The 23,442-nt window shown below is 45.2% G+C and overlaps 1 protein-coding gene across 8 annotated transcripts in view; it reads right to left on the bottom strand.

Moving 5' to 3' along the window:
• The window catches only part of BCAS3 (BCAS3 microtubule associated cell migration factor), a 293,342-nt gene that overhangs the window by 159,127 nt on the left and 110,773 nt on the right, over positions 1 to 23,442 (bottom strand). For all 8 annotated transcript variants that reach the window (XM_084218873.1, XM_084218875.1, XM_084218874.1 and 5 more), the window contains 3 exons: positions 17,229 to 17,329; positions 14,023 to 14,219; positions 12,343 to 12,440 (listed from right to left, as the gene is read on the bottom strand). In XM_084218873.1, coding sequence (XP_084074999.1) covers positions 12,343 to 12,440; positions 14,023 to 14,219; positions 17,229 to 17,329 — 396 coding nt within the window. The remainder of the gene's footprint in view (positions 1 to 12,342; positions 12,441 to 14,022; positions 14,220 to 17,228; positions 17,330 to 23,442) is intronic.

Genomic DNA, 23,442 nt, shown 5'->3' with positions numbered 1-23,442 from the left:
CAGCAGCTGTGACTGGAGGCAAGAGGAAAACCTGAGGAAAAATGAAACAAAAATGGGAGAGGTCCCAGGATTCAAAGAAAGAAGGCACAGCTGGGTAGAAACACAGCCACAGAGCCCAAAATTCAGAACTTGGCAATGCTGTGGAGGCAGAAAGGGCAGGATTTGAAGCTTTGGGCTGAATGTTGCTCCCAAAATTACCAAGCAAAGGGCTCCCTTCCCTCCCACAAGCATGGATTCCATTTGATGCTCCTTCTACAGCAAGCAAGAAGAGATAAATTAAAGCTGAGAACCTCGAGAGGGCTTTGATCCTATTGCCTGGAAACATGTATAAGAATATTTTCTCCAGACATACTTTTGCTATATATGGGAACCAAATGCTGAGTAATCATACAAACCTTCTGGTGCCTGAGCACAGCTGGGATCTGCAGCAGAACACTGTCACAAGGGCCCAGGAAAGTGGGGAAAACCAAGAAGATTGCTGAGAAAGAGGAGAAAATGGTGATCAAAGGCACTGGAGGCCCCATCAGACAAGAGGGAGAGTTTCAGGCTGGTGAGCTTTAAGATCCAATTGCCACATTTATTCTTGTGTTACTGAACTTCAACAGGCCAAGTAATGATTATCCCTTTTCCAAGGCAAAAATGATCCTATCTGAGACCTGCTGACTCAGGACAGCAGTAATGGGATGCAAAAGGCTGAATTTTGGTTTATTGGTTTATAGATAGCACCAGCTGGCAGGGATGGGGCCATTTAGAGCTGTTTATCAGGACATGGCCTCATGTCCCAGGCACTGACAGGGATGGGATGGGGACAGAAGCTCAGATGTGGCACTGTCACTTGTGCTGATGGCAGGGCACAGTCAGGGCTGGGAATATGGGGGTTTCATTTCTCTAGGTACTCCTTACCCTCTGAAGTGGGAGAAATACCAACTCAAAGAGCAGCATCAATTCTTGCTTTTCACTTAAAGTGCTCATCAGTGTGGCATAGCTAATTAATGCTTTCAATAGGTGTTAAAAATTCCTGGGCTGTAAGGCAGTAAATGCATTATGAGCAGGCAAAGGCAAGTGGCTACAGTTTAGAAGCACAAAGGTGAGATAATGGCCTTCCACATCACTGAACTGTCAACCTCATTTAGCACAAAGCCTGGCATCTGGAGATTTCAAATCATACAGCCGTTTAAAAATATATAGAATGTTAAATTAAATGACAAACACAGGACATGTCACCTTTTACAGGCAGAAATGTAAAACCAAAGCATATGTTCTCCAACTGTATTTGCTTCAGGATCAGCAATATTTTTGTAACCTCATTAGTTTCTTGACTTGGTTTTAAACATGCAAGGATGGATATACAAATAAGTTACAGGTCCTCCACGTGACATCCTCAATTATAAGTCAATCTTTAGCAGCAAAATAAATTAAGAACTGGAAGATTAACTCTTGTGGAAGGTGAAGACAATGAGGAAAAATTTCTGCAAGCTGTTAGGGATGAAATTCCCTCTGTATTTTGAGCTCTGAATCCAAGAGTTGAGTGCAAATATCCCAGTTTCAAACCTACATTTACAAGCACCCCCTGTGGCTCTCTGTGTGTCAAACTGGCCCTGCCAGCCCCAGGGCTCAGAGGCAGCAATGGACCCCAGCTCTGGTACCTGGACCAGTCTGGCTGTGTGACAGAGCCCAGGCTGGGGCTGGCTCCCACAGGGCAGCTTGGAGTGTTGGCACCGTGTCCTGCCACCTCTCTGGTGGCAGTGCCACACCAGGGCAGCTCTGTGGGACGAGGGGAAGGTGACAAACCCCAGTTCCCAGCACCATTGGGCACCTCTGCATGGCACTGCTGCCCTGCACAGCCCAGCTCCCTGTCCCCTGGCAAAGGGGGCAGCTCTCACCTGTGCCCTGTGCCAGCTCCCTGTCCCTTGGCAAAGGGGGCAGCTCTCACCTGTGCCCTGTGCCAGCTCCACCATCCCCTGGCAAAGGGGGCAGCTCTCACCTGTGCCCTGTGCCAGCTCCCTGTCCCCTGGCAAAGGGGGCAGCTCTCACCTGTGCCCTGTGCCAGCTCCCTGTCCCCTCCCCGAGCCGTGACCCGAGCGGGCGCTCGCACTTCACGCCTTGCACAATCCCTCACTCAAGGGTTATTAAAAGGCCAGAACTGGGCCAATAAAGCTGGATTTTATTTGCTCATGCACAGCAGTGGGGGGTGCTGCCTGCTGATGGCACTGAACAAAACATCACACCCCCAGTCCAAACTCCCTGTCAGCTCCTGCTGCAGAAGTGGAGCAGCTGAGTTGAAGGGAGCAGTGCTAGAAACGGCCACAGCAGACAGAGCTGGTGCCCCCCCACCTTCCCCTCCTCAGCCCCCAGCAAAAACCATTTCATAGCATGGGGAATATTTGATACCACCTCATGATCACCAATGAATAATCTCACTGAGCCCTGATCATCTTTAAGCTGTGCATCCTCCCAGGATGCACCTTCCTCTGCAGGAGCTGTAGGACCAGCACAAACCAACTGCAGTATAATTGAATTTTTTTTTTTGGTCAGGCAGATTCACAAAGTTTCAATCATGTTTCATTGGAGAGAAAGAAAAAAGCATGAGCCAAACTTTGAAACTAAATCATGAAATAGTGAAGCACTGCTGGCAGTTCAGCTTACTGGGCATCAAAGTTTAAACTTTGCTTTCAACCTCAGTTTTCCAAACACGCTGTCACTCACCATAATATGGGTTAAAAATAAGAGAAGCAAAGATGAAATGTAAATGATTTAAATGCATGCATATGTTCTTTTGTAAAATGCATAATGCAGCTGCAAGATTTTTCCTCATATTTTGGACACAAATCAAGGGGGAAATGGTTCACTTACAATACAGTGAATTTTTTATCTAACTTTAGTGCTAAGATGCAGCTCCCTGCAAGCATTTCTCTGTATACTGAGTGCTGGTTTGCTTTTATTTGGGTTTTTTTCCTAGAGTTTGAATACAAACACCAAAACCAAAAGACTACCAGAGCACTTTTTGCTTCTCCAAATTCTTCCACAGCAACTTTCTGCTTGTTAAAAATCCACCAGCAACACAAAAACTTTGCAGATGATCTACAGCCATTTACCACATCTTACATTCTATCACAAGTAAAATCATCCTTATTTTTAAAATATATTTTAAATGATGGGCAAAAAGTAGAGTACTCAGTGGTTTGCTCAGCATTCCTGCTGTAAATTATAGAGGCAGGGAATGGGAGCACAGGGTGAAAGGAGCCCCTGAGTGTCACCATCCTCCTCCTCAGCTGCTCTGGTGTGCAAGGAGAGTCCTGGAGGCCCCAAGCTCCAGCTCTGGGGCTTTTATTCCTGCTTGGAGCAGCCCAGCTGGGATGTCCTCCTTCCAAAGGGAGCATGGAGGGTCTGAGGGAGCACGGGAAGTCCTCAGAGTTAAACCTGGTGCTGCTCCCCTTGTGGAGCTGAGAACAAGCAGGGCACACCCAGCAAGGACAGAAACCCTGCTTTCTGTGTGCCCTGCTTGTTCTCACCTCCAGGTGAAAATCCCAATTAATGGGAACTGCAAGGAGCTAGCAAGAGTCTTACTGCAACAGTGCCTTCTCCTGCTTTTTTGCATCCAAGTAAAGTTAAGTAGGTAGCACTCTCCTGGAGTGAACAGTCAGGATTCTTTACAGTGTCCCAAAATTGAAAGATGCTATGAATGTGCCACTTCTCACACCAAAAGCACAAAAGGCACAGAAAGGAAAGGCAGCACAAAGGGGATGGCAGAGCCAGTTCCCAAAACACCCCCTCCTGCCAGCTGTGCCCCACAGAGCCAGCAGCTCTCCTGCAGCCCAGGTGGGCAGTGGGGAGCCAGGGCCAGCTGTGCCACAGGGCCAGGCAGGGAGCCCTGCTCTGAGCAGATGTGAGGGAGCTGCAGGGAAAGCAGCTGTGCAGAGCCCCAGGCTGCTCCACACCAGGCACAAAGGGCTGCCCTGCTGCTGCTGCTGCTGCTGCAGGGAAATGCCAGGGAGGAAAGGCTGGGCAAGCCTGGGATTTCAGGAGAGGATGCTCTGCACCCCAGCTGACCTGGGGACATGGGATTTTTGCTAGCACTATTACAATCACAGAGCTTATAAAATGTATTTGGAAAGGCTTGTGTGTTGGTTTTGGGATAGGATACCAAGGCCCCAGGAATCCACTCTGAGGCCTTAAATCTGTGGCCAAACTCCAGCAAAAACCATATGTTGTTCATATCAGCACCTTCTGCTTTTCCCTTGCTCCATTTTCCAGACCTGTGTGGAGCAGAGCCTCGGGGCACCAGGGCTCAGGGAGCACCTCTCACCTGCAGAGATCCCAGGACAGTGATGCCAATAACCCCAAACCTGTTTTCTGTCCTTGCTGGGTGTGCCCTGCTTGTTCTCAGCTCCACAAGGGGAGCAGCACCAGGTTTAACTCTGAGGGCTTCCCGTGCTCCCTCAGACCCTCCATGCTCCCTTTGGAAGGAGGACATCCCAGCTGGGCTGCTCCAAGCAGGAATAAAAGCCCCAGAGCTGGAGCTTGGGGCCTCCAGGACTCTCCTTGCACACCAGAGCAGCTGAGGAGGAGGATGGTGACACTCAGGGGCTCCTTTCCCTGCTCTCTGCAGCAGCCACGGGCTGGCACCAGCTTTGGCTTTTCAGAGCTCTCCAGCCAGAGCTGGAGCAGTGACCAGCACCCAATTTAGCCTGGGTTGTAATAAAAAGTGAAAGTTAAAAGCAATGCAAGCAGCAGATAAAGAACTATTAAAATCTGCCTGGGGTGATGCCAGGGATGGAGTCCAAGGCAGGGGAGGAGCCACAGCTCCAAGCCAATGGCTATCCCACAGTGGTGGATAATTAAGGAAAACAAAATATTTTCCATCTGTTTCTTTACCCCTTACGTCACCAAGGCAATAAAATATATACACAAGTGAGCACCAACGGGCTGTATTTCAACTTCAATATAAATATTTATTCCCAGCAGAGAACATCTTTACTCCAGTGAGTAGCCAGGGTGAGGAGGCTGTGATTGGAACACCCTCAAGGTATTCAAGTGCACCTTGGAGCAGATGAAACGCCTGGCTAATTTATCATGCCAAAGAGCTCAGTTTTATGTGCCAGATCCCCAAATCCACACTTCTGCTCACTTATCCTTATCACACTCTAATGGACAATTGCTAAAACCTGCTCCTTTTGGATTAACAGTGGTGAAAATAAGTGCTTATGCTGATATTACATTAAAAATTACAGCAGGAGGAAGCTGAGAGACAAAAGGAAGGGTCTGCAGATTCCTGAGGACAAGGGCTGATGCTCTGGAACACCTCCTGAAAAGAGGACAGGACAAGCTGGAGGATCTCAAGAGGATCAGAACCAGAATCCTGATGGCTGAAACCATTAACATCTAACAGAGACTGCAGGCTAAAGTGGCAACAAGAAATAAAGAACTTATTTAGATGTTTTCAAAGCAAACATGGGAAATGGTGAGCAAATACTTTGAAAGGTAAATCCCAATTAATGAAATCACTAAATAAAAAGATCTCTATTAAAAACTGATCACAAATAAAGCTTTCCCTGAAACAACACTCCCTCCAAAATTCAAATACTCTTTTAATTTGCACATCCATTTTAAGGCCATTTCAAGCAGTCTAGATTAATAGTCTAGATTAGAATATGTTACAAGCTTATAAAAATATAAAGATTTGCAAAATGCTTCCTTTAAGCAGTGTAGGAAAAGAGCAGAAATGTCAACGCACACGCTGCCTGCAAATACCAGCGGTGTGTTATTTCTGTGCAATCTCTCAAAACACAAGTACAGACACTGAGGTTTCTGGATCTCTTGTAAGTTTAACAGTAGCTGGGAGCTCTTAGATCTCCAGCTATAATAAATATTGTATCCTGCAGGAGCCCATCGGGAATCTCAGCTCATGTGTTGCTCCACAGAAGATTGTGGTGTCAGATATGATTAGAATCAACACTTCCCACTTCTTCAGAGCTTTAAAGCTACCTACACACAGCATTAACAGCTGCTAATCAAAGATAATTAAGGGCCACATCGGAATCTCTCGTATTAAGAATGAGTTTTTTTTAACTAGCACAAAATACCCAGGATAACAAGATGATTTTTTGCCCCCTAAATAACCCATGGCATTTCTGTGCTTACACCATGCTCTAGCCCAGTGCAATTTTTCAGCTGATGTGAACTGAAGGTGCCTTCCCCAACTGGAAGGTAGTGGCTCACACTTGAGCAGTGAGACACTGCAGAGGCTGCACTAATGGAGCCCTGAACACACGTCAGGCAGGTTGTGTGACACAGGAACAACTGTCTGGGAGCAGCAGCACTGTGCCAGGGACCATTATCAGGGCCCCTGGGGCCCCACTGCAACTTATCTTGCTGGGGAAGAAAAGCCCCACTCCCCTGGATTTGGTTACCATGCTGGGGAGGCCTCAGCTCACTCAGAGAGGAACTGCTGGGCCAAAAATCACCTGTGAGAGGTGAGCAAGGAGAGCAGCACCTCCAGGAACCTCAACTGCTTAAAGTCAAATTCCACCCAACACAGCAGGGTCTAGAAATTGCTGAGTTCTGATTTTCACGTGCACCACTGAAATCAGATGCATGCAGCAGCAGTTTTTTTTAAGCTGATACAGGCTGGGTTTGAAATGCAACCATCTCAGAAGAGATGAACTGCTTCAATCACTATCAGGCTGCTCAGCTGTACCACAGGCACACTGGGATGAGGAGCCTCCTCTGTCCCTTGCAGGGCAAAGCTGCCCCACATCACCACATTGTGCTGTGGGGAGTGAGCTGCCACCTCCAGAACTGACTAAACCACCCACAATCATCACAGGGTGGAAAATTAAATCAGCATCTAATGATTGTGCTGCCTTTCACTCACTGCTCCCATGCCTGTCCTCTCCAGTGTACTTCTCCTGCCTCCAGAAAACACCCACCAGTGTTCCAAGACATTAATGCTACTCCATGGATCCCTGCAGCTGAGTCTTTTCCCAGTCCAGGCAATGATCCAGCAGCAAGTGCCCCATCAGTAGTGTCAGGTCACTTCAATTCCTCCTCACATCTCCCCAGTCTATAGGGCATGGCTGTTTGCAGATGCAATCATGTACACTGCATTGGCATCTTGGAGCCTGCTGGAGTCAGTTCTGTCTTAAGGCTCTCTTCAAAAATCATCAGATAACATTTTCTCAAATTAGATGAAATAAATCAAGTTGAAAACATTCTAAGTACCAGAATTTTGCATTATGCAGCTCATGCACACACACACTTAGCAAGGCAGATGAGCTGGATGGAGAGAGCAGGAATGCATGTGAGGAAACAAAGATACCCGAGATGTCCCACGTGCTGTCACCAGTCAGGGAACAATGCATAAAATGTTATGCAAATAGGTAACATAATAAGCATTTTAAATAGATACATTAACAGGATCAGCACAGAAGTTATTCCAGGAAAGAAACATAACTTAAACTCATGTAAATTCAGGCTGACAGGATGAGTAGTACAAACCAAGCAGTGCTGGGTTGGTTTTTCTGTGTTACTGAACAGGTGATGCCCCCTAAGAGCAGCTTGTTCTCTGCCCATTATTAAAACCTCTCAATTACTGTGAAGAACAGCCCAGGGGCCAAACCCCCTCCTTGCCTTCAAAGCTCAGCATTATCCTCTGCAGCCCGGAGTGCAATCTCTATCTGCCACAACAAACCACCTTTATCCCAGGCAGGTAATTACAGGTTCAGGTCAAGGACTGCAGCCCAGATCCATTTCATGGCCCTGCAGCCACTCAGGCAGGCAGCTCAGCAGCCCTGACACCCGAGCTCCTGCACGGGGAGCCCAGCCCTGGCTCAGCCTGGCATTTATTGCCTGTGGCAGCAGGGACAGCCTGGGAATTCACAATGGTGGTGACTTCATCTGCCAGCTGCATTCTCACATCTTTACTACCTGAATAACTGATCTGCACTGCTCCCAGGCAGCACTTTGTGCTCTACAGCGTTTGGGAATAAATATTTGATTGTGCACACAACAGAAAGGAGCTCAGATGGTTTAAGGTGTGACAGCAGAAGTGTTTATTAAATTCCAAGTGAGAGCATTGCTGGACAGTAAAAATTTGTCCCGTGGTCTCTACCTCACAGGTGTGCTGATGAACAATAAAAGGACAACTCCCTCCCCCACAAAGCCCCAGTCAATTCTTCTGTTCATCAAACCCTCTGCAGGCAGAACTCTCTGTCCATGACCAGCCAGTCACACACAAAAGAGAGGGAAGTACTAAATTACAAGCTGATTTTAAGTGGGCATTGATTGAAGTAACCAGAAGAGAGCTTAGTATTGTCAGAGTTTCATACAACAGCAATAAACAATCTTCATTAAAAAATGATGTGTGCATCCCCCTGCAGCACAGCACTCATCAGGTTTCAGTTGAGAACATTAAGGTTCCCCCCACCCCACACACAATTAATGAGGAAAAGAATCCTCAGGATCTTTTTCTTCTACAAATTAATTTTACTCATTAAATAATGCCATTCACTGAAATCCTTCCCACTCAATTTCTAACCCTAACCCTAACCCAATTTCTGCATTTATTCTAGGCAAGAAAGAAATAGATTTATGATTCTATTCTGAGATCTCCTCCCAGCAGGAAAGGAAGAGGTTGATGCAAAAAAAGAGATTAGACAATTCCTCTGTCAATGTTCTCATACTCCACTAGCAATGCAACCAAATCATTACTTGGCTGATGGGTGAGTGTCCAAAAGCCCTTTGTGTGAGGGAACAAACAAGGCTTTCCATTAGACAGACACACAGATGCAGCCACTTCTCTGAAATGAGCAGGACTGAGTCACTGAGCACACCTGAGGACCTGAGCCCACACCTGGGTGCAGCTGAAGGGAAACACTCAGTGCAGCTGTGGGGGCAAACTCCCTGTCCAGCAACTGCTGCCAAATCCTTTCCCTGGAGCTCTTCCAGCTCAGAGTTGGCTGTGCAGATATCCTAACCTGCCTCCACCCCTCCTCTCTGCATCACTCATTATTCAGAGAGCAGGTTTGTTCTTTCAGCTCTGTGACACATATGACATGTGTCATTCCTCCACAGGTCACAGGATGACAATTCAGAGGTGCCTGGCTGGGGTGGGTGTGTACAGATGCGACCTCCAGCTGCAGCATCACCTGCACACAGCAGGACTCTTCAAGGTTTCTTTTTGATTTCTGGGCTCATGAATAGAACCTGACTTACTAAGGCTTAACCCAAAGGCAAGCCCAGAGCCTGAGCACATGCCTGGGGAGGAGGGACAGACAGACACCCTCTGCCTGCTGCACACAGTGAGCAGCTCCTAGCTGGGCAGCGGTTCTGCTGCTGCATCATCACCAAAGGCTTCCTGCTTTACAAAGACTCAAGCTCACTGTTGTCCCCCTTTAACATTTCCAACTGCCAATCTGGAGCAGCATCTGGAATTCCAGTGCATTTCATCCTTGAGGGAATATTCTCTCTATGATGCATATGACTCAAATATGTGCATTGAGGGACAAGTGTCCAGTAGCTTGAGGTGACTGAATTTTTGCAAACTTCTTGAAAAAAATGAACCAGAGAAGAGTCTTAGGAGAATTTTGAGTTGAGAGAACCAAACTGTAATATACATTTTAACATATATCCAAGTAACCTTTACAGATTCAGCCATCAACCTTGAGAATGCCACTGTAAATTTTCATTATTGATAACAGCATTAGAGTTTTGCACTTTTTAACTGAAGACTTTTCCAAGTGATCCTATGAGACTGTCCTTAGCACACCACAGTTTTAGAGACACATGAGGAAAAAAACCATGCTTTAAAAACCCACACAAACTGCTTAATAAATGCAACAACAGAATTGTCACCAAAGGGGGAGAGGGAAGGAAGCTATTGGGAATGGCAGAAGGATAATGGAGATGATAAACATGTACTTGAAGTCTTTTGATAGGAAGGAGAAGTGATGAGTCAGATAAGCAGAGGCGCCACACGGTTGCATCTCCAAGCAACAGGCAATCAAACTGCAGATAAGCATCTTCATAAAGTGCAACAGGCCCCAGTGCAGGGCCAGAGCTCAGCAATCACTTCCTGGTTCAGCTCAGGCAGGAGAAATTTATGACCTACTTAAAAATCCTTCAAAGCTAAAAATGTCTTTTCCATAAAGAACATCAGCTGTGGAGGGCACGTGGGAAGAGCAGGAAATGAGAATACTTGAAGTGGTGGACTGGAACACAAAAACCCAATGCTGGACATGAGTGGTGTTAAAACCAAACCCTTCCCATCCACAGCTGAGATTAGTGGAGTTTTCTGCACATCTCAGAGGTGGGAAGAGAAGAAAAGAAGCATAAAATATTCTTCTCTCCTTTGCTGGGCCCTGTTACAAGTACAGTTTGACATCTCAAAACCAGTGTGTCTCCTTAACTCTGCAACAATTCACACCCCTAAACCATCACACAATTTAGACTCTGAACCCCTAAGTTCTGCATGGAAAAGAGTGAGGGTCAGGCAATACAAAACCTGCAAAGAGATGCTAAAACCCCTGAATCAGAAATCAATTCCAACCCAAGCTGTCTGGGTGAAGCAAATAAAACACTGCCAGCAGCATGTCCCTGACAAAAGCCATGTATTGTTTACAAGGAACTTATGAAGTGCTATAACCAAACTGAGTCACTGCTGTACAGTAAATATATTTCAGTGTCCTAACAATGTATACAATGCATTTTGGCAATTTTAATACAGACACACATGTTAAAGGCATTACAAATGAGGCTTCACATTCACATGAGTCAGTTCATATTGAAGCCCCATCCACACCTGAGGAGCAGTTGTTCAGCATGGAAGAGGCACAGCCCTGTGTGTCCATTGTTCCTGCTGCAGATGGAGTAACACAGCTTTAGAATGCCACAGGTACAGAATGACCCCATTTCAGAATCACTGCACATCCCTGTTACAGGTGAAGGCACTGCTCCTACACAGGAGGGAAAATCCTTGCCCTGATAATGCTGATATCTCTCTCAGGATCAGCTGAGAGTGAGGCACAGCTCTGCCATTAATCACTCTGAATCTCAAGTGTCACATACACAGCCTGAAGCTCTCCTGTGATTCCAACTTGGAACCTTGTAGGAGCAATAAGCATAGATGAACTAGGCAAAAAAAAATCATAACTGATGCATTAATATTTTCTTCTGTATCAAACAATTATTTTCAAAATTACTTTGCCATGTAGTAAAACAAACAAAATTCCCCTTCAATAACCAACACCAGATGCTTGTCTAAGCCCAAAAGGAATTAATTTAACAATTTTTAAATATTTGAAATGCAATTTATAAGGACAATTCTCAATATCCAAAGTAAATGTGGTTACTATTGAACTCTGTTATAAACACATATATGAAATATCCTGTAATACCCAAATAAATTCATTTGGCAAACAACGAAGTATCTTGGACTCAGCATTTATATCAAACAGCAAACAGAATCTGAAACAGGAGCTTTTATTTTAACTCTCTTTAAACCAACCTTCAGAAACCCCTTTCTGTATGTGTTACAGTCTCTTTTTACAGTTTAACCTCAATCCAATCAGGAGTCTCCAGGGATTTTCAAATCACTGAAGATTAAAATCCTCTCCGACTTGACTGTTTGACTAATGCTGTGTGTTTAATAATTCTACTTGTGAGAGATTTTATTTGACAAAATCCTGCTGTGAGGACCCTCAGACACTGCACAGCTGCACTGGAACATAAAGCTCTGCTGCTGCCCTTGTTTCTTTAGACAGCCCATTCCCCAGCACTGAGGGGAAAAGAGAACTTTATAGTACATCTATTACTCTGTTGATATTAACACAACCACCGTAGTATTAAATCTACACACTCTTTTCAGAGCAGAGCAGTGAAAATGTGCCTATTACACAAACATAGATAAACTCTCCTGTTGTCCCAACTGCTCACAGAAATCAATTACATTTATGATTACATTTCAATGAAAGCTACTTTATAAACGAGATGGAACTGTAATATTCTATGCTTTAGGCATTCATTAATAAAAGCATTTCAGTGTTAGTATTTGTAAATGTTCTGCTTTTTAGTTTAGGCAATTTTTAGCATTCTATAGCTCATGTTAAACTTTACATAAATATGTGTCCAGACCTTACCACAATGCTGTGACTTCACATTTGAGTGGTAAGAGGAGGGGAAATAAAAATCATCATTATGGCAGGATTGAGTATTTGTATGAGACAGCACTTACCCTGTGGTGCAGAAAATCAGGACAACCTCGATGGCAATAATTAGTACACATGTTACCAGCCAAAACAAAAGAGCAGGTTGATGATATGGAGCAGAAAATGAGGGGGTTCCTACCTGAAGTAGCATCGATGACCGTGGAGACGCCGCGCCGGTCTGCCGCGGGCCGCGGGGACCCCGGCATGCTGACGGGCTCCGAGCGCACGGGCTGGATCCTGGGGGCACACACAGCAGTGAGCCAGGCTGGAGAGCACCCTGAAAACACCCAGTCCAACCCATGACCTGCCACTGCCTCATCAACCAAACCATGGCACTGAGTCCAAACAAACCAGTGAGCCAGGCTGGAGAGCACCCTGAAATCATCCAGTCCAACCCATGACCTGCCACTGCCTCATCAACCAAACCATGGCACTGAGTCCAAACAAAACACACTGAGCCAGGCTGGAGAGCACCCTGAAATCATCCAGTCCAACTACAACCTGCCACCTCCTCATCACCCAAGCCATGGCACTGAGTGCCAGTCCAGTCCTACTCTGAGCAGGTCCAGGGATGGGGACTCCAACCCTCCCTGGGCAAACAATTCACAGCCACCACCTGGCCACGATCCCACCCAAACGAGAATCACCTGGGACCAGCAGCAATTTCATTGTGAAATGGCTAAAAACCGTTGGACAGTTCTGGTTTCCCTTGATTGGTGCAGCTGAGATTGGGATAATCTGCCCAGAGACTCAAAGTGGGTACTCCCTAAGAATGGCTCAGATGGGAGCTCTCAGGAAGCCTCAAAGGAAGAAAGGAAAAAGCTCACCCTACCCAAACTTGGTTCAAAAGCCTCCATTGCCCTCCTCAACAGCAGAATTTTAAAGACCCATTTGGAATTGTTGATTCCTTTTGTAACATAGATCTGTATTACTTCTTTTTATTTCTGCTTTCTTTCTGCATGTGCATACATATATATATATTTCTCTTTAAAAAAAAAATGACAGCTACATCCTTACTTGTGGCAGTAATTACACACAAGGAAAAATCACACATTTCAAACCCACGGATTTCCAGTCCAAGCACAATCTGCCCACTTTTCATGGGACAAGTCACATTATCCATCTCTCCCGCTTTACTCCTAAGAGTTTCAGACACAATCCCAAACAATCCAAGTCCCTACCACAGAACTTTGGACTTCAAATCACAGAGTCAGGAGCATGGAAACTTGGTAAATTTGGAGTCACTGGGCAGGACACAAGCACTTGGAGCATAAATCTCTTCTACAAATCACCAGTAAATGTAACCCACAGTTACCTTCACTCTCCTTCCTTCCCTTCCCTAAGCCCACCCCCTGCTCCCAATTCCAAACCAGCTAATGTCCAAAACCAGATGAATAAAATACATGAAAAAGAATTACAGGGAAGGAAAAAAAGGAGTGGGAAAAAAATAAAAACAGGGAGGAAGAAAACATTCCAAAAGTTCACTTACTGTTCCAACACACTGACCGCTGTCTAAATTCATGGCACAAAGCTCCCACTCACGTCTGAGAAAATGAATTTAATAAGCAATGCAGAAACTGTGAAAGGCAAGAGGACACTGAGCAAGGCCACCAGACTTTGTGCTGCCTTAGCCTGCCACGTGCCCAAGAAGGGACAGCAAAAGGAACCTGAGCCGCTTGGCCTGGACGGATTTTTCTCACTGGTGCATCACGAGCTCTCCCACCCTTCCAAAACCTTCCTCTGCACAAGCCTGATAAAAACTGTGACACATCCTCCACACAACAAGTGTCAGACAGCTGGAAATTGGTTTTATTTTTACCTGAGGCTGTTGAGATCGAGATCATCGGTGTCAAAGTCCAGGAGAGGCTGGGGGGTGTCGCTGGGCCCGTGCGACTGCAGCACGGAGGAGCTGGAGGAGATGACGGTGGTCTGGCCCGAGGGGTGGATGGTTTTGAACTGGAACTGGGGGCCCATCCACAGGCGGCGGTGAGGCCCCGTGTGAGTCACAATTTCCACCTGGGGAAGGGATATGGGCAGGGATTAACAGAGAGCTGCAGCTCCAGGTGATGAGGGGTTCCTGTGGTGTGCTGGACTCCTGGAATCCCGCTGTTCTCGGGTGAGAAGGGTGCTCTGAGCCAGGGTGCTTGGAGGAATGTTTAACAAAGCAAAGTTGGGGATGTCTTTGCTGGAGAATGAGGCTTCAGCCAAAGCCAAGAGCTCCTTGCAGAGACTTGAGAGCTCGTGAACCACCAGCTTCAGGACACTGAACTCCAGTTCTTAAATTGTTCTAAGATCAAAGCTTCATCCTGGCCACCACTTCACCTGATCCTGTTCCTTCCTCCCCTTGCCATGATGAAATACACCCCAAAACTCAAATGCTATGACTGACAGGGAACACATTTCTGCCTGAATCTGCATGGAACAGAGAGAGGAACCAAGGGCCCACACCCCTCAGACATCCCCAAGCAGGGAGGGAAGCGCTTCCAGAAAGCTCCTTCCAGCTTTGTTACAGCTGCTTTGGGAAAGTTCACAGCTTCAACTGCTTCCCATGGACACAGTGAGAGCTGGACTGCAAAGCACAGCTCCTAATTCCTGTTGGCACACGTGAGGAGAGGCTGGCATGGAGCATCCTGTGGGAAGCACAAGATCCATAACCCAGAGCCATGGGAAGAGTGCTGGGATGAGCCCAGGTCATGCTCAGCACAGGAACACAACCATGGATGTGCCACACACAAACACATCTGTTCAACCAAAATTCTGACAATTCAACAGAAGTAGGGTGTTTGTGATCAGGAAAACTGTAAATAAAAGGGTAAACAAAGCATACAACTTCTGTAATCAAGAGAATAGAATCATTAAGGCTGGAAAGATCATGCAATACAAGACTAAAAATCAAAGAGCGCTTTTAAAGATCAGAAGGGGAATGATAAAATGAAATTATTAAGCTCTGGTGAACTCATACTTTTAGAACAGAAAACAGACTATGAAGTACCTCTCAGTTTCTGCTAAAACAATAATCAGTTTCACAGCAGAAATGCAAATTAGCAGAGAATTCATGAGAACAGATTTTTGTAGTGATTCTCCATCTTTAAGGAGCAATTTGAAACCCTGGCTGATGTCAGTTCTCTGCTCATGTCAGACAACAACCACAACCTAGGCAGCTCTATTTCCATCTTTGCATTTAGCTCAGCCTAACTCAGCTTGGCTGCAGCCCTTTCTGAGGCAAGTAGCTTTTATGTAGCAGCGTAAATTAGGCCACAGATAAAGTAATCTGTGTATTTTAAGCTTGAAACCATCAGTGTCACAGAGCCGAGAGGTAAACAGATGCCTTTGCAATTTTACTGAGGCTATGGCCAGATGTTCCTATTCACTCTCCTGTTGTGTGCAGGACAAACATATTGTATCTACTTCCCACTGACAGCACACATTACCCACTGTTCCAATTGAAAAGCTGAAGTGAAGGGCGGTGTTTTTTCACTGCTTGCTGTTGCTGTTGATAACAACACTTTAATTTTGAAAAACATCCTTGCACTTTAGGCTTAATCTGAAGTGGCTTGCTCGGGGAGCGCCAGCGTCGCCGTGCTCCGAGGGCTCTCATCACTCCTGCTCTCAGCAGGAATTCAGCATTCCAGGAGCATCCTCAGAATTAGCCCTGTTCTGTGATATCACTTGGGATTTTTATTTCCCTCTGTAAATTTATTTACTCTTCTAGAGGGATGGATGTGGTGAAGTTCAAGCAGTCTAAGTTCTGTTGACATCTTGTATCTTCCAAGAATTAGTAATAAACAAACAGCCGTAATGTAGGTTTGCCATAATCTCTTTTTCCCTGAGGTTTCACCAAAACAGTAAAATAAGGAAATACCTCCAAACAGTCCTGGGGAAGTGGAAAACTACAGGTGAAATCTGCTCCCAATGAGCTGAGAGATAAAATTCCTGTTGACTGCCCTGATTGAGAAGTTTCATCATCTTTGTGCTCTGAGAAATCAGACACAGCACAAACAAATGAGACACCTCAATGTGCAGCCACATCTGAAACCTCAGACAGGTAAATGAATTCACATGGCTGGGTTCCCCAGTGAATGCTCCTCCTGGACAGGTCCATGTGGAAACCTAACCTCTCATTTCAGGAAAAAGCTGTGTATGATTTATTCACCAGTGGGAGAAGCAAATCCCATCCATAAATATTTCATATTTATGCCATACACCCCAGCAACACATTTAATGCATCACTCCCATAACAACATTGTTCTTAAACCAGAGGAAACCCACCTAATTTGTCAGGGTGAATTCCATGGATCAGGTACCTTGTAATTGCTTTGGCAAATCCAGAGCATTTGTAAATTTTATTTATTTATTTAACTCTAACCTTTCATTTCTAACAGGAACTAATTCTCAGTGTATTATTCATGACCTACATTCTTACACTGAGGTTCTGAGCCAAATGGTCAAGTATTTACTGAGTTCTTAGAGAGAAGCTTCATTGACTGAGACAAAGCAAGACTGGATAACAAGACCAAGATTAGACTTGAAGATATAAAAACCCTCCACCAAGCATGATAGTTTTAAAGCAATGCAGTATTTCTATCTGGCCAGAAGTCACAGCAATTCTCAGCAGGAAATGATAACCAGGGAAGGAAGGAAGGAAGGAAGGAAGGAAGGAAGTAAACCAGCTACTGCCCATTTTTATTGCCAAAGGAAGGTCACCTCCCAAAAGGCACCACCATCCTGCCAACCTCCTTCATCCCTGCCCAAAAAGGACCAGGCCAGGAGACCAAGGGAGGCAGCTCACTTGCTGCTGCCAGCTGAAATTTCCCACTTCATGCTGGGCTTCCCAGGGCTGTGAGTGTGTCAGGAATGCTTTGCCTGCTTTGGGACCATCACATCCATACCCACACTCAGCACTGGTTCACGCACAGCAACACCCTGGCTGCTGGAAGGTTACTTCCCACTTGGAGGAAAGGTGGGAATTTTGCTTCCAGAGGCTGCCAGTGCTGCTGTGCTGAGCTGGAAGCCCTCAGAGCCTACCTGGGACAGCCACTCCTCGTCCTCCTGCCCGCTGTGGTCGGAGGCCAGGCTGTCGTAGGACTCGTGCCGGGTGATGGGCCCAGGGCTCCCCGGAGGCACCACTGGAAAAAACCCACAAAACACAAAATCAGACTTACTGCTGAATGCTTTATTAAAAATAATAATAAAAAAAAAGCTTTTAAACTAAGTCAATGGCACAGCAATGTGTGTTTTCCTGAGGATTCACACTACAATCTGAATATGAAATCACAGCACCCACTTCTCTTCCCTGAAGTTTGTACTTGAAACCAAAGAACAAACCCATCATTTTGACCCATTTTGCTGCTGCCCTCATGCTCCCCACATCTCCTGGCTCCCTACTCTGAATCCTCCTGCCTGTTTCAGAGAGCACAGCTGATCAACTGCAGGCTTTCCTGTTACTGAACTCCCTAACAAACTTCATGGCTCCAGCAGATGGTTTTGCTTTCAAACCAACAGGAACTTTATGGACTGATCTGAATTTTTTTTTTGCTCTTTCTATCCCAGGGGCAACTACCAGAGCTGTCAAGATTAGGGAAGCTGCAAAACCACAGCCCAGGGAGCAGCATCCCCCCTGCCTGCTCGCTGTATTTCTCCCTTGGGAAATACTTTTACATTTTACTGGAGATTCAAGATGGCTTTACACTGAGAAAGAAATTTGAAAAAACAACTGAAAAGCTGAACAAATGATTCGTTTTGGTGCTGCCCTGGAAGCCTTTCCCTGAGGAGTCACAGGTCTTGTGTTTCCACGCAGCTTCCGAGAGCAGCATTAACCCTTTCCACCCAGGAGTGATGAAATGCTGAATTCCATGGAAAAGCTCTGCCTGAGAGTTCACCAGCAGGGCAGCAGTGATAAAGCCTCAGCTGAGGTCAGCCCTCAGTCATTTATTTGGCTGTTTAATAAAGCTGCATTTCTGTGCCACACCTATCACAAAAGCAGTTTGGAGGGGCTGGTTGGGATGGGGGATCCCCACTCCCACCATTCCCAGTGGGGATGGGCAGCGTGCTGGGAGAAGGGACCTTATCAGACAAGTGATCCTGGCTGGAGATCTGCCATCCCTGTGCTCCTTGTTACACATGTTCAAATGGGCAGACTTTTCCAAGTTGAAAATGCCCTTGGAATTGTAGGAACAAACACGGTGTGAAAATGCAAAACCCCTTTTCCTCTTTCCCCCTTTTCTGATACCTCTCACATCGGTACCAAGCTCCAAGATGAGATTCATTTAACCCTGGAAGGACATTTCCAGGAACTTGAGCTCAGGAGTAATCTTTTTATCTTCCAACTTAATTCCTTGAAAACCTGAATTCACACTGGAAATTACGACAGCCTCTCACCCATCAGTGAGGTTATTCTGATGCTGCAACACAGAGTGTTTTAATTTTCTGAAGAATTTCCCAAAAACCATGCAGGATAACAAATAATAAAATTCCAATTCTTGCAAAGCTTTGTAGCAAGTGTTTTTTACTGGTTCTCCTGTAATTTCTCTTTCATTGGGAAAAGTCACAAATGGAGCAGACACAGAGCAGGAGCGAGAAAGCCTTGGCTGCACAGAGATATTTTACTGCAATTGCAGGTGGTTTGTGCCTTCCTAAAACAACCAATTCAGTGCCTTGTGTCTGAGCTATGCTGACTTTTAACTTTTTCTGTTCTCACACCAACATCTGGAACAAACACATCAAATATCTGCATCTGAATTTGTTTAATCTAGAAATGCACTAATACAAAGTGAAAAAGTACAAAAAAGTAAGTGCTTACTAAAAATCTAAGGTGAGAATTCAAACACACAACTTCTGTCTGACAGTATGACAGCAGATGAGTTCCTACAGTCTGCTTATTAAATCAATCCAAAAATGAGCATTCAAGGACACTTCTGAAAAACTGGATTGATACCTATGGCAAAAATCAGAGTTTTGCCATCAATATTTGGCAAGGGGCAAAAAGGATCTTTGAGCTGCTCAAAAGTAATAATGGCACCTTTACTCTCTGTCCTCCTTCAAGGTTCCCTTCCCTGCACTGACAGGACTGATGTTACCATTACATTGGAGGAAGATTGTATCTGGAAAAACCACAATGAAGTTATTTGTGTGATAATTGTTAGTGCCAGGAAAACTGCACAGAAGGGACTGTGGGACACAAGTGTCAACACAAGTCAAAGCAAAGGCTGAAATACAGCAGAGCTGATATTCCTCTGGAATTCCAGGACCTGATTCACACAGTTCCATGAATAAGTGTGAAAACCTCCCCCCCCATTGTTTAAAAACTTCTCCTTCATATTTACTGACAAGTAAAGAAAACAAATAATTTGTATTAATCTCAAATAATTTGCATAGACATTCCTGGCACGTGAGCAAGACCTAGATAAATACACATTGGAGGAATATTGGAATTAACACACAGTGGGTTTGCTCATGGATGGGCTAATTAGACAATAAATACCTAAAGCTAAGACAAATCTTCCTTCAAGGATTATAAATTATCATCTTTCAGCAGCATAAAAGTGTTGGAACAAAGAACCACTACAGTTCAATTGCAGTGTGTGCACTTATGGCTTTAATTTGGGAACAATAAATCATTAGTTTTACTTAGTTTTGTGTACTTCTTGAACCAAAAGGTTTTAATTTTCTCATTTATAGAAATAAGCTTTGCACAATTCAATTTAATTGAGAGTTATATATGAAATTCCCAATGTGCTCTTCTCTAAGGGCTGCATGTTTGTCCAAATTAAGAGCAAACAAAGGCATCTGAGCACCACAAAGCCTGTTTGTTTGGTGCTGCCTGCCGTGCACATGCCTGCAGACACCCAGAGAGCTTGCCTTTTCCATCTCCATAATTATAGTTAAATACAATTAACGTTAATAACGTCAATTTTTCTAAAATGAGTTTCTAAAATGCAGTAAGAACAGGTCAATGTACTCCTTACTAACCCCTGCAGTCTCTAGTGATGTCTGTGGTGAACAGGTACACAGGATAAAAATTATACACCTTGTTTTCATAAGAACCCCACCCTAACACCTGATATTGAGGCTTTTTCTCTGGTTCCTCAGTTACATGTAGGTGCTGTAGAGACCTGAGGTAATCCCATGATTGTTAACAAACTTCAGGGGTCTGTGTGCCAGAAAATTCAGCTCCACAATTTGAATTATTTCTTTCATGCCTTTGTTCCACAGCATCACGAGCAGAATGTGATGGATCTGGTTCAGGTCTCCATGGAACCACTCCAAACTCACCTTTCTTCCCTGTTACTGATGTGATCTCAGCTCTGTCAGGGGTGGTTTTGGTGTCCCACACTTGTGTGCTTTGTGGGTTTGTGTCAGAGCTGGTGCTCTGTGCCTCTGGCTCTACCTCTGCTCAAGTGTGACAACAAAGCAAAGGCCAGGATTTCATTTTGGGCAGAACACTCACAGCCATGTTAACAATAAACTGTTTGTAGGCTGGAGATATGCTCCATGTAATTTTTCTTGTGGCTGCACGTTACAAAGTTCTGGTTTTAATGCAGTTTTCAGCTTGTAAACTCCCACAGGAGCATGGCACGCAGATTAAAATATCCTCTTCTACCCAAAACTACTCCCTGCTCATTTTTTTCCTGTTAGGACTTTCTGAGATTCTCATATGCATAAATATAGTAAAATTAAGCCCAAAAGGGGCTATAAAGCAGGAGTTTAGCCAGACTGACAGCTATTCCACACCACCAATTGATTAGAGCTGGACTCATTCATTATTTGTGTACTGTCCACAGTTTATTTGGTGCTTTATGGACCATCCACTCTCTGTATCAGCACTTTAATAAAGACATAGGTAGGTGTGTAATTAGGAGATTAATTCTTCTTAAGATTTTTTTTCTTTTGATGACTGCTTTACTTGCTCCTTACTCACACTGGCCTGGATTTTTTTCCCCAAGGAAGACTGGTATACATTCCCTGTGCCTAATTTCAGCTTCCATCTCCAAAGTTCCCTTGGGAGGCCAGCCTAGTACAATGCACTTCTAAATCTGTGCAGAGCTAGGACCTGTTATTATTCCCAGGATGGAGAACCTTAAAGCTGCCCAACACTCAGACTGTGAGCAGACAATCAGTTCGGCACCACAACAGAACAAACATATTCTTCTCTGAGTTAAAGAATAATTTCAACTGCACGAAGCCACGGTGAAATCCATCTGATGGCCATCTTTAAAGAATTATGGAAGAGGTAACTATTTCTATAATTCACCGACTTCAAAAGTATGTTTGACATTATTGTCGGGAAAATTATGTTAACCATGGATTACTGTTACAATCAAAGTATGTAGTGAGAAGTCAAGAGGCTTAGTAGTAAATTTTCAAAGCGCTGCGTGGGGATTTACCCGTTTGACTCCCATTAACGGCAATGGGAGGCGCGCGGCGAAATCCCCGCACGCCGCTTTGAAAACTGACCCCTGCGTGCTCACGGACCCCGCTCTAAGGACTTCCAGATGACCATGCAAGAGGAGGAAAGAACCATTTCAGCATGTGCCCTTGTTCATTACTGTTGTTTGTACACATCTGAAAGTGTTTGAGTGGCTGTGCCAGCGCCGCTTCCAGCGCTCGGTTCGGAACGCGCGCGTTAGGGCGAGCTGGGGCTGAGCTGAGCTGAGCAAGGCCTGGGGTGTCCCTGCAGCACAACCTCCACAGGCACATTCCCAGCAGCCAAGGCACCTTGCAGAGTTCATTGTCATCTCTATTACTTCACAAATATTTCACAGGAATGTATCCTGAGTTACTCCACTGCTCACTCAACGATCTACCTATTTACCCCAATCACGCAGTGCTCAGCGAGAAATTAAATCTGTTTCCTTTAACACTCAGTGCTGGCTCTTGCAGGGAGCAGAAAGTGCAGGCTACAGTTTAGGGAAATGTAGTTTTTCCTAAAAAACCCACCATGAACTCAGTTTCATTAGAAACACCTTTTCTGGAAGAGGAAGGGGAGGCAGATTAACCTGCAATCTGTCACGCCTCCAAGTGTGAGAAGCAAACTTGAAAATTCCATTTTCACCATTTGTGACTCTCTCCAGGAAACCCCAAACACATTCTGTACGAGAAATGCCTGCTTGGAATCAGTTTTCTCCAGGAATATTGTAACCATAGTTTGGTTTTTTTTTAATTTTATATATATATATATACACATATAATACAGTAGTAACACAATAAAGCAGAATTTCATGAAAATGATTCACTGACTTGAGGCAACATTGGGTAGAGAGAATAAAGTGACAAAGTGGGAATCTAGAAGATGGATTCCTGGCACTCTGATTTTGCAGTTTTAAGCCTGGAACACTCAACTGACACAACCTGGGGGCAAGGCTCTCACCTGTGGCACTGGGTACAGCTGAAGGGCAGGGGTTTGGGCACCATTCACATGACCAGCACAGGAAAATGAGGCAGGTGGAAATGTTCACCCATATCCCATGGTTTGTTCCAGCTCCTATCCACAGCAGCTCAGGTGAAACTCCCCCACTCCAGGGCAAGGTCAGAGCTGGGTTTGGATAGGGATGGACTCCAGAAATGGGCTATGTTCAACTGGCCAAGTGCAGAACCAGTAAAGCCCAGCAGAGATGCTGGAATGGAGCAGCTGAAACTGCCCCAAGCTCCTGCTTGAGCGTGGCCCTGCCACAGAGCCAGAGCAGAAAGAGGCTTTGAACACCTCATAACCACACAGCAGAGTAATTGTTGTTACTGCACAGGCTCTGCTTTTGATCAGTTTTACTGTCTGAAACCCAGCTCGTTGTGACAGACATTGAACATACCCCGAGCAAGAGCAGCTCTGCCCTCCCAGAAATGCTGCACAACTCTCCAGTTACATCCAGAGAAAGGGATGTACCAGCACCTGCACTCCTCCATCCCAAATCCATGGTGAAAGATACACCCTCAAAGCAAGGAGAAAGAAGAGGTACAGCACAAAATGGGATTATCAGTCCAGCTCATTCAGCTATGAGCAGAGCAGCACCTCACTCTGCTGTGCACTGAGGAGGGCTGGAGGACCAGAATGTCCAGATTCCTCCTGTGGCACGCCTTGGCTGTCATTCCAGGCATCACAGTTTGGTTTGTCTGTGTTCAAAGCACATATTCACAGCTATTTCATACACTCTCCATCTTACCCTCAGACTTTCCACCATACTCACTAGCTCTGTGGATGTAATTTTTATTTCTGTCAATGGAATGCATGAAAGGAACATAAAAGGGG

This window comes from Fringilla coelebs (genome assembly GCF_963513975.1).
Source record: "Fringilla coelebs genome assembly, chromosome: 20".
Lineage (NCBI taxonomy): Eukaryota > Metazoa > Chordata > Aves > Passeriformes > Fringillidae > Fringilla > Fringilla coelebs.
Note: the sequence above shows the minus strand (reverse complement) of the source record. Positions and strands in the feature narration are given on the sequence as shown.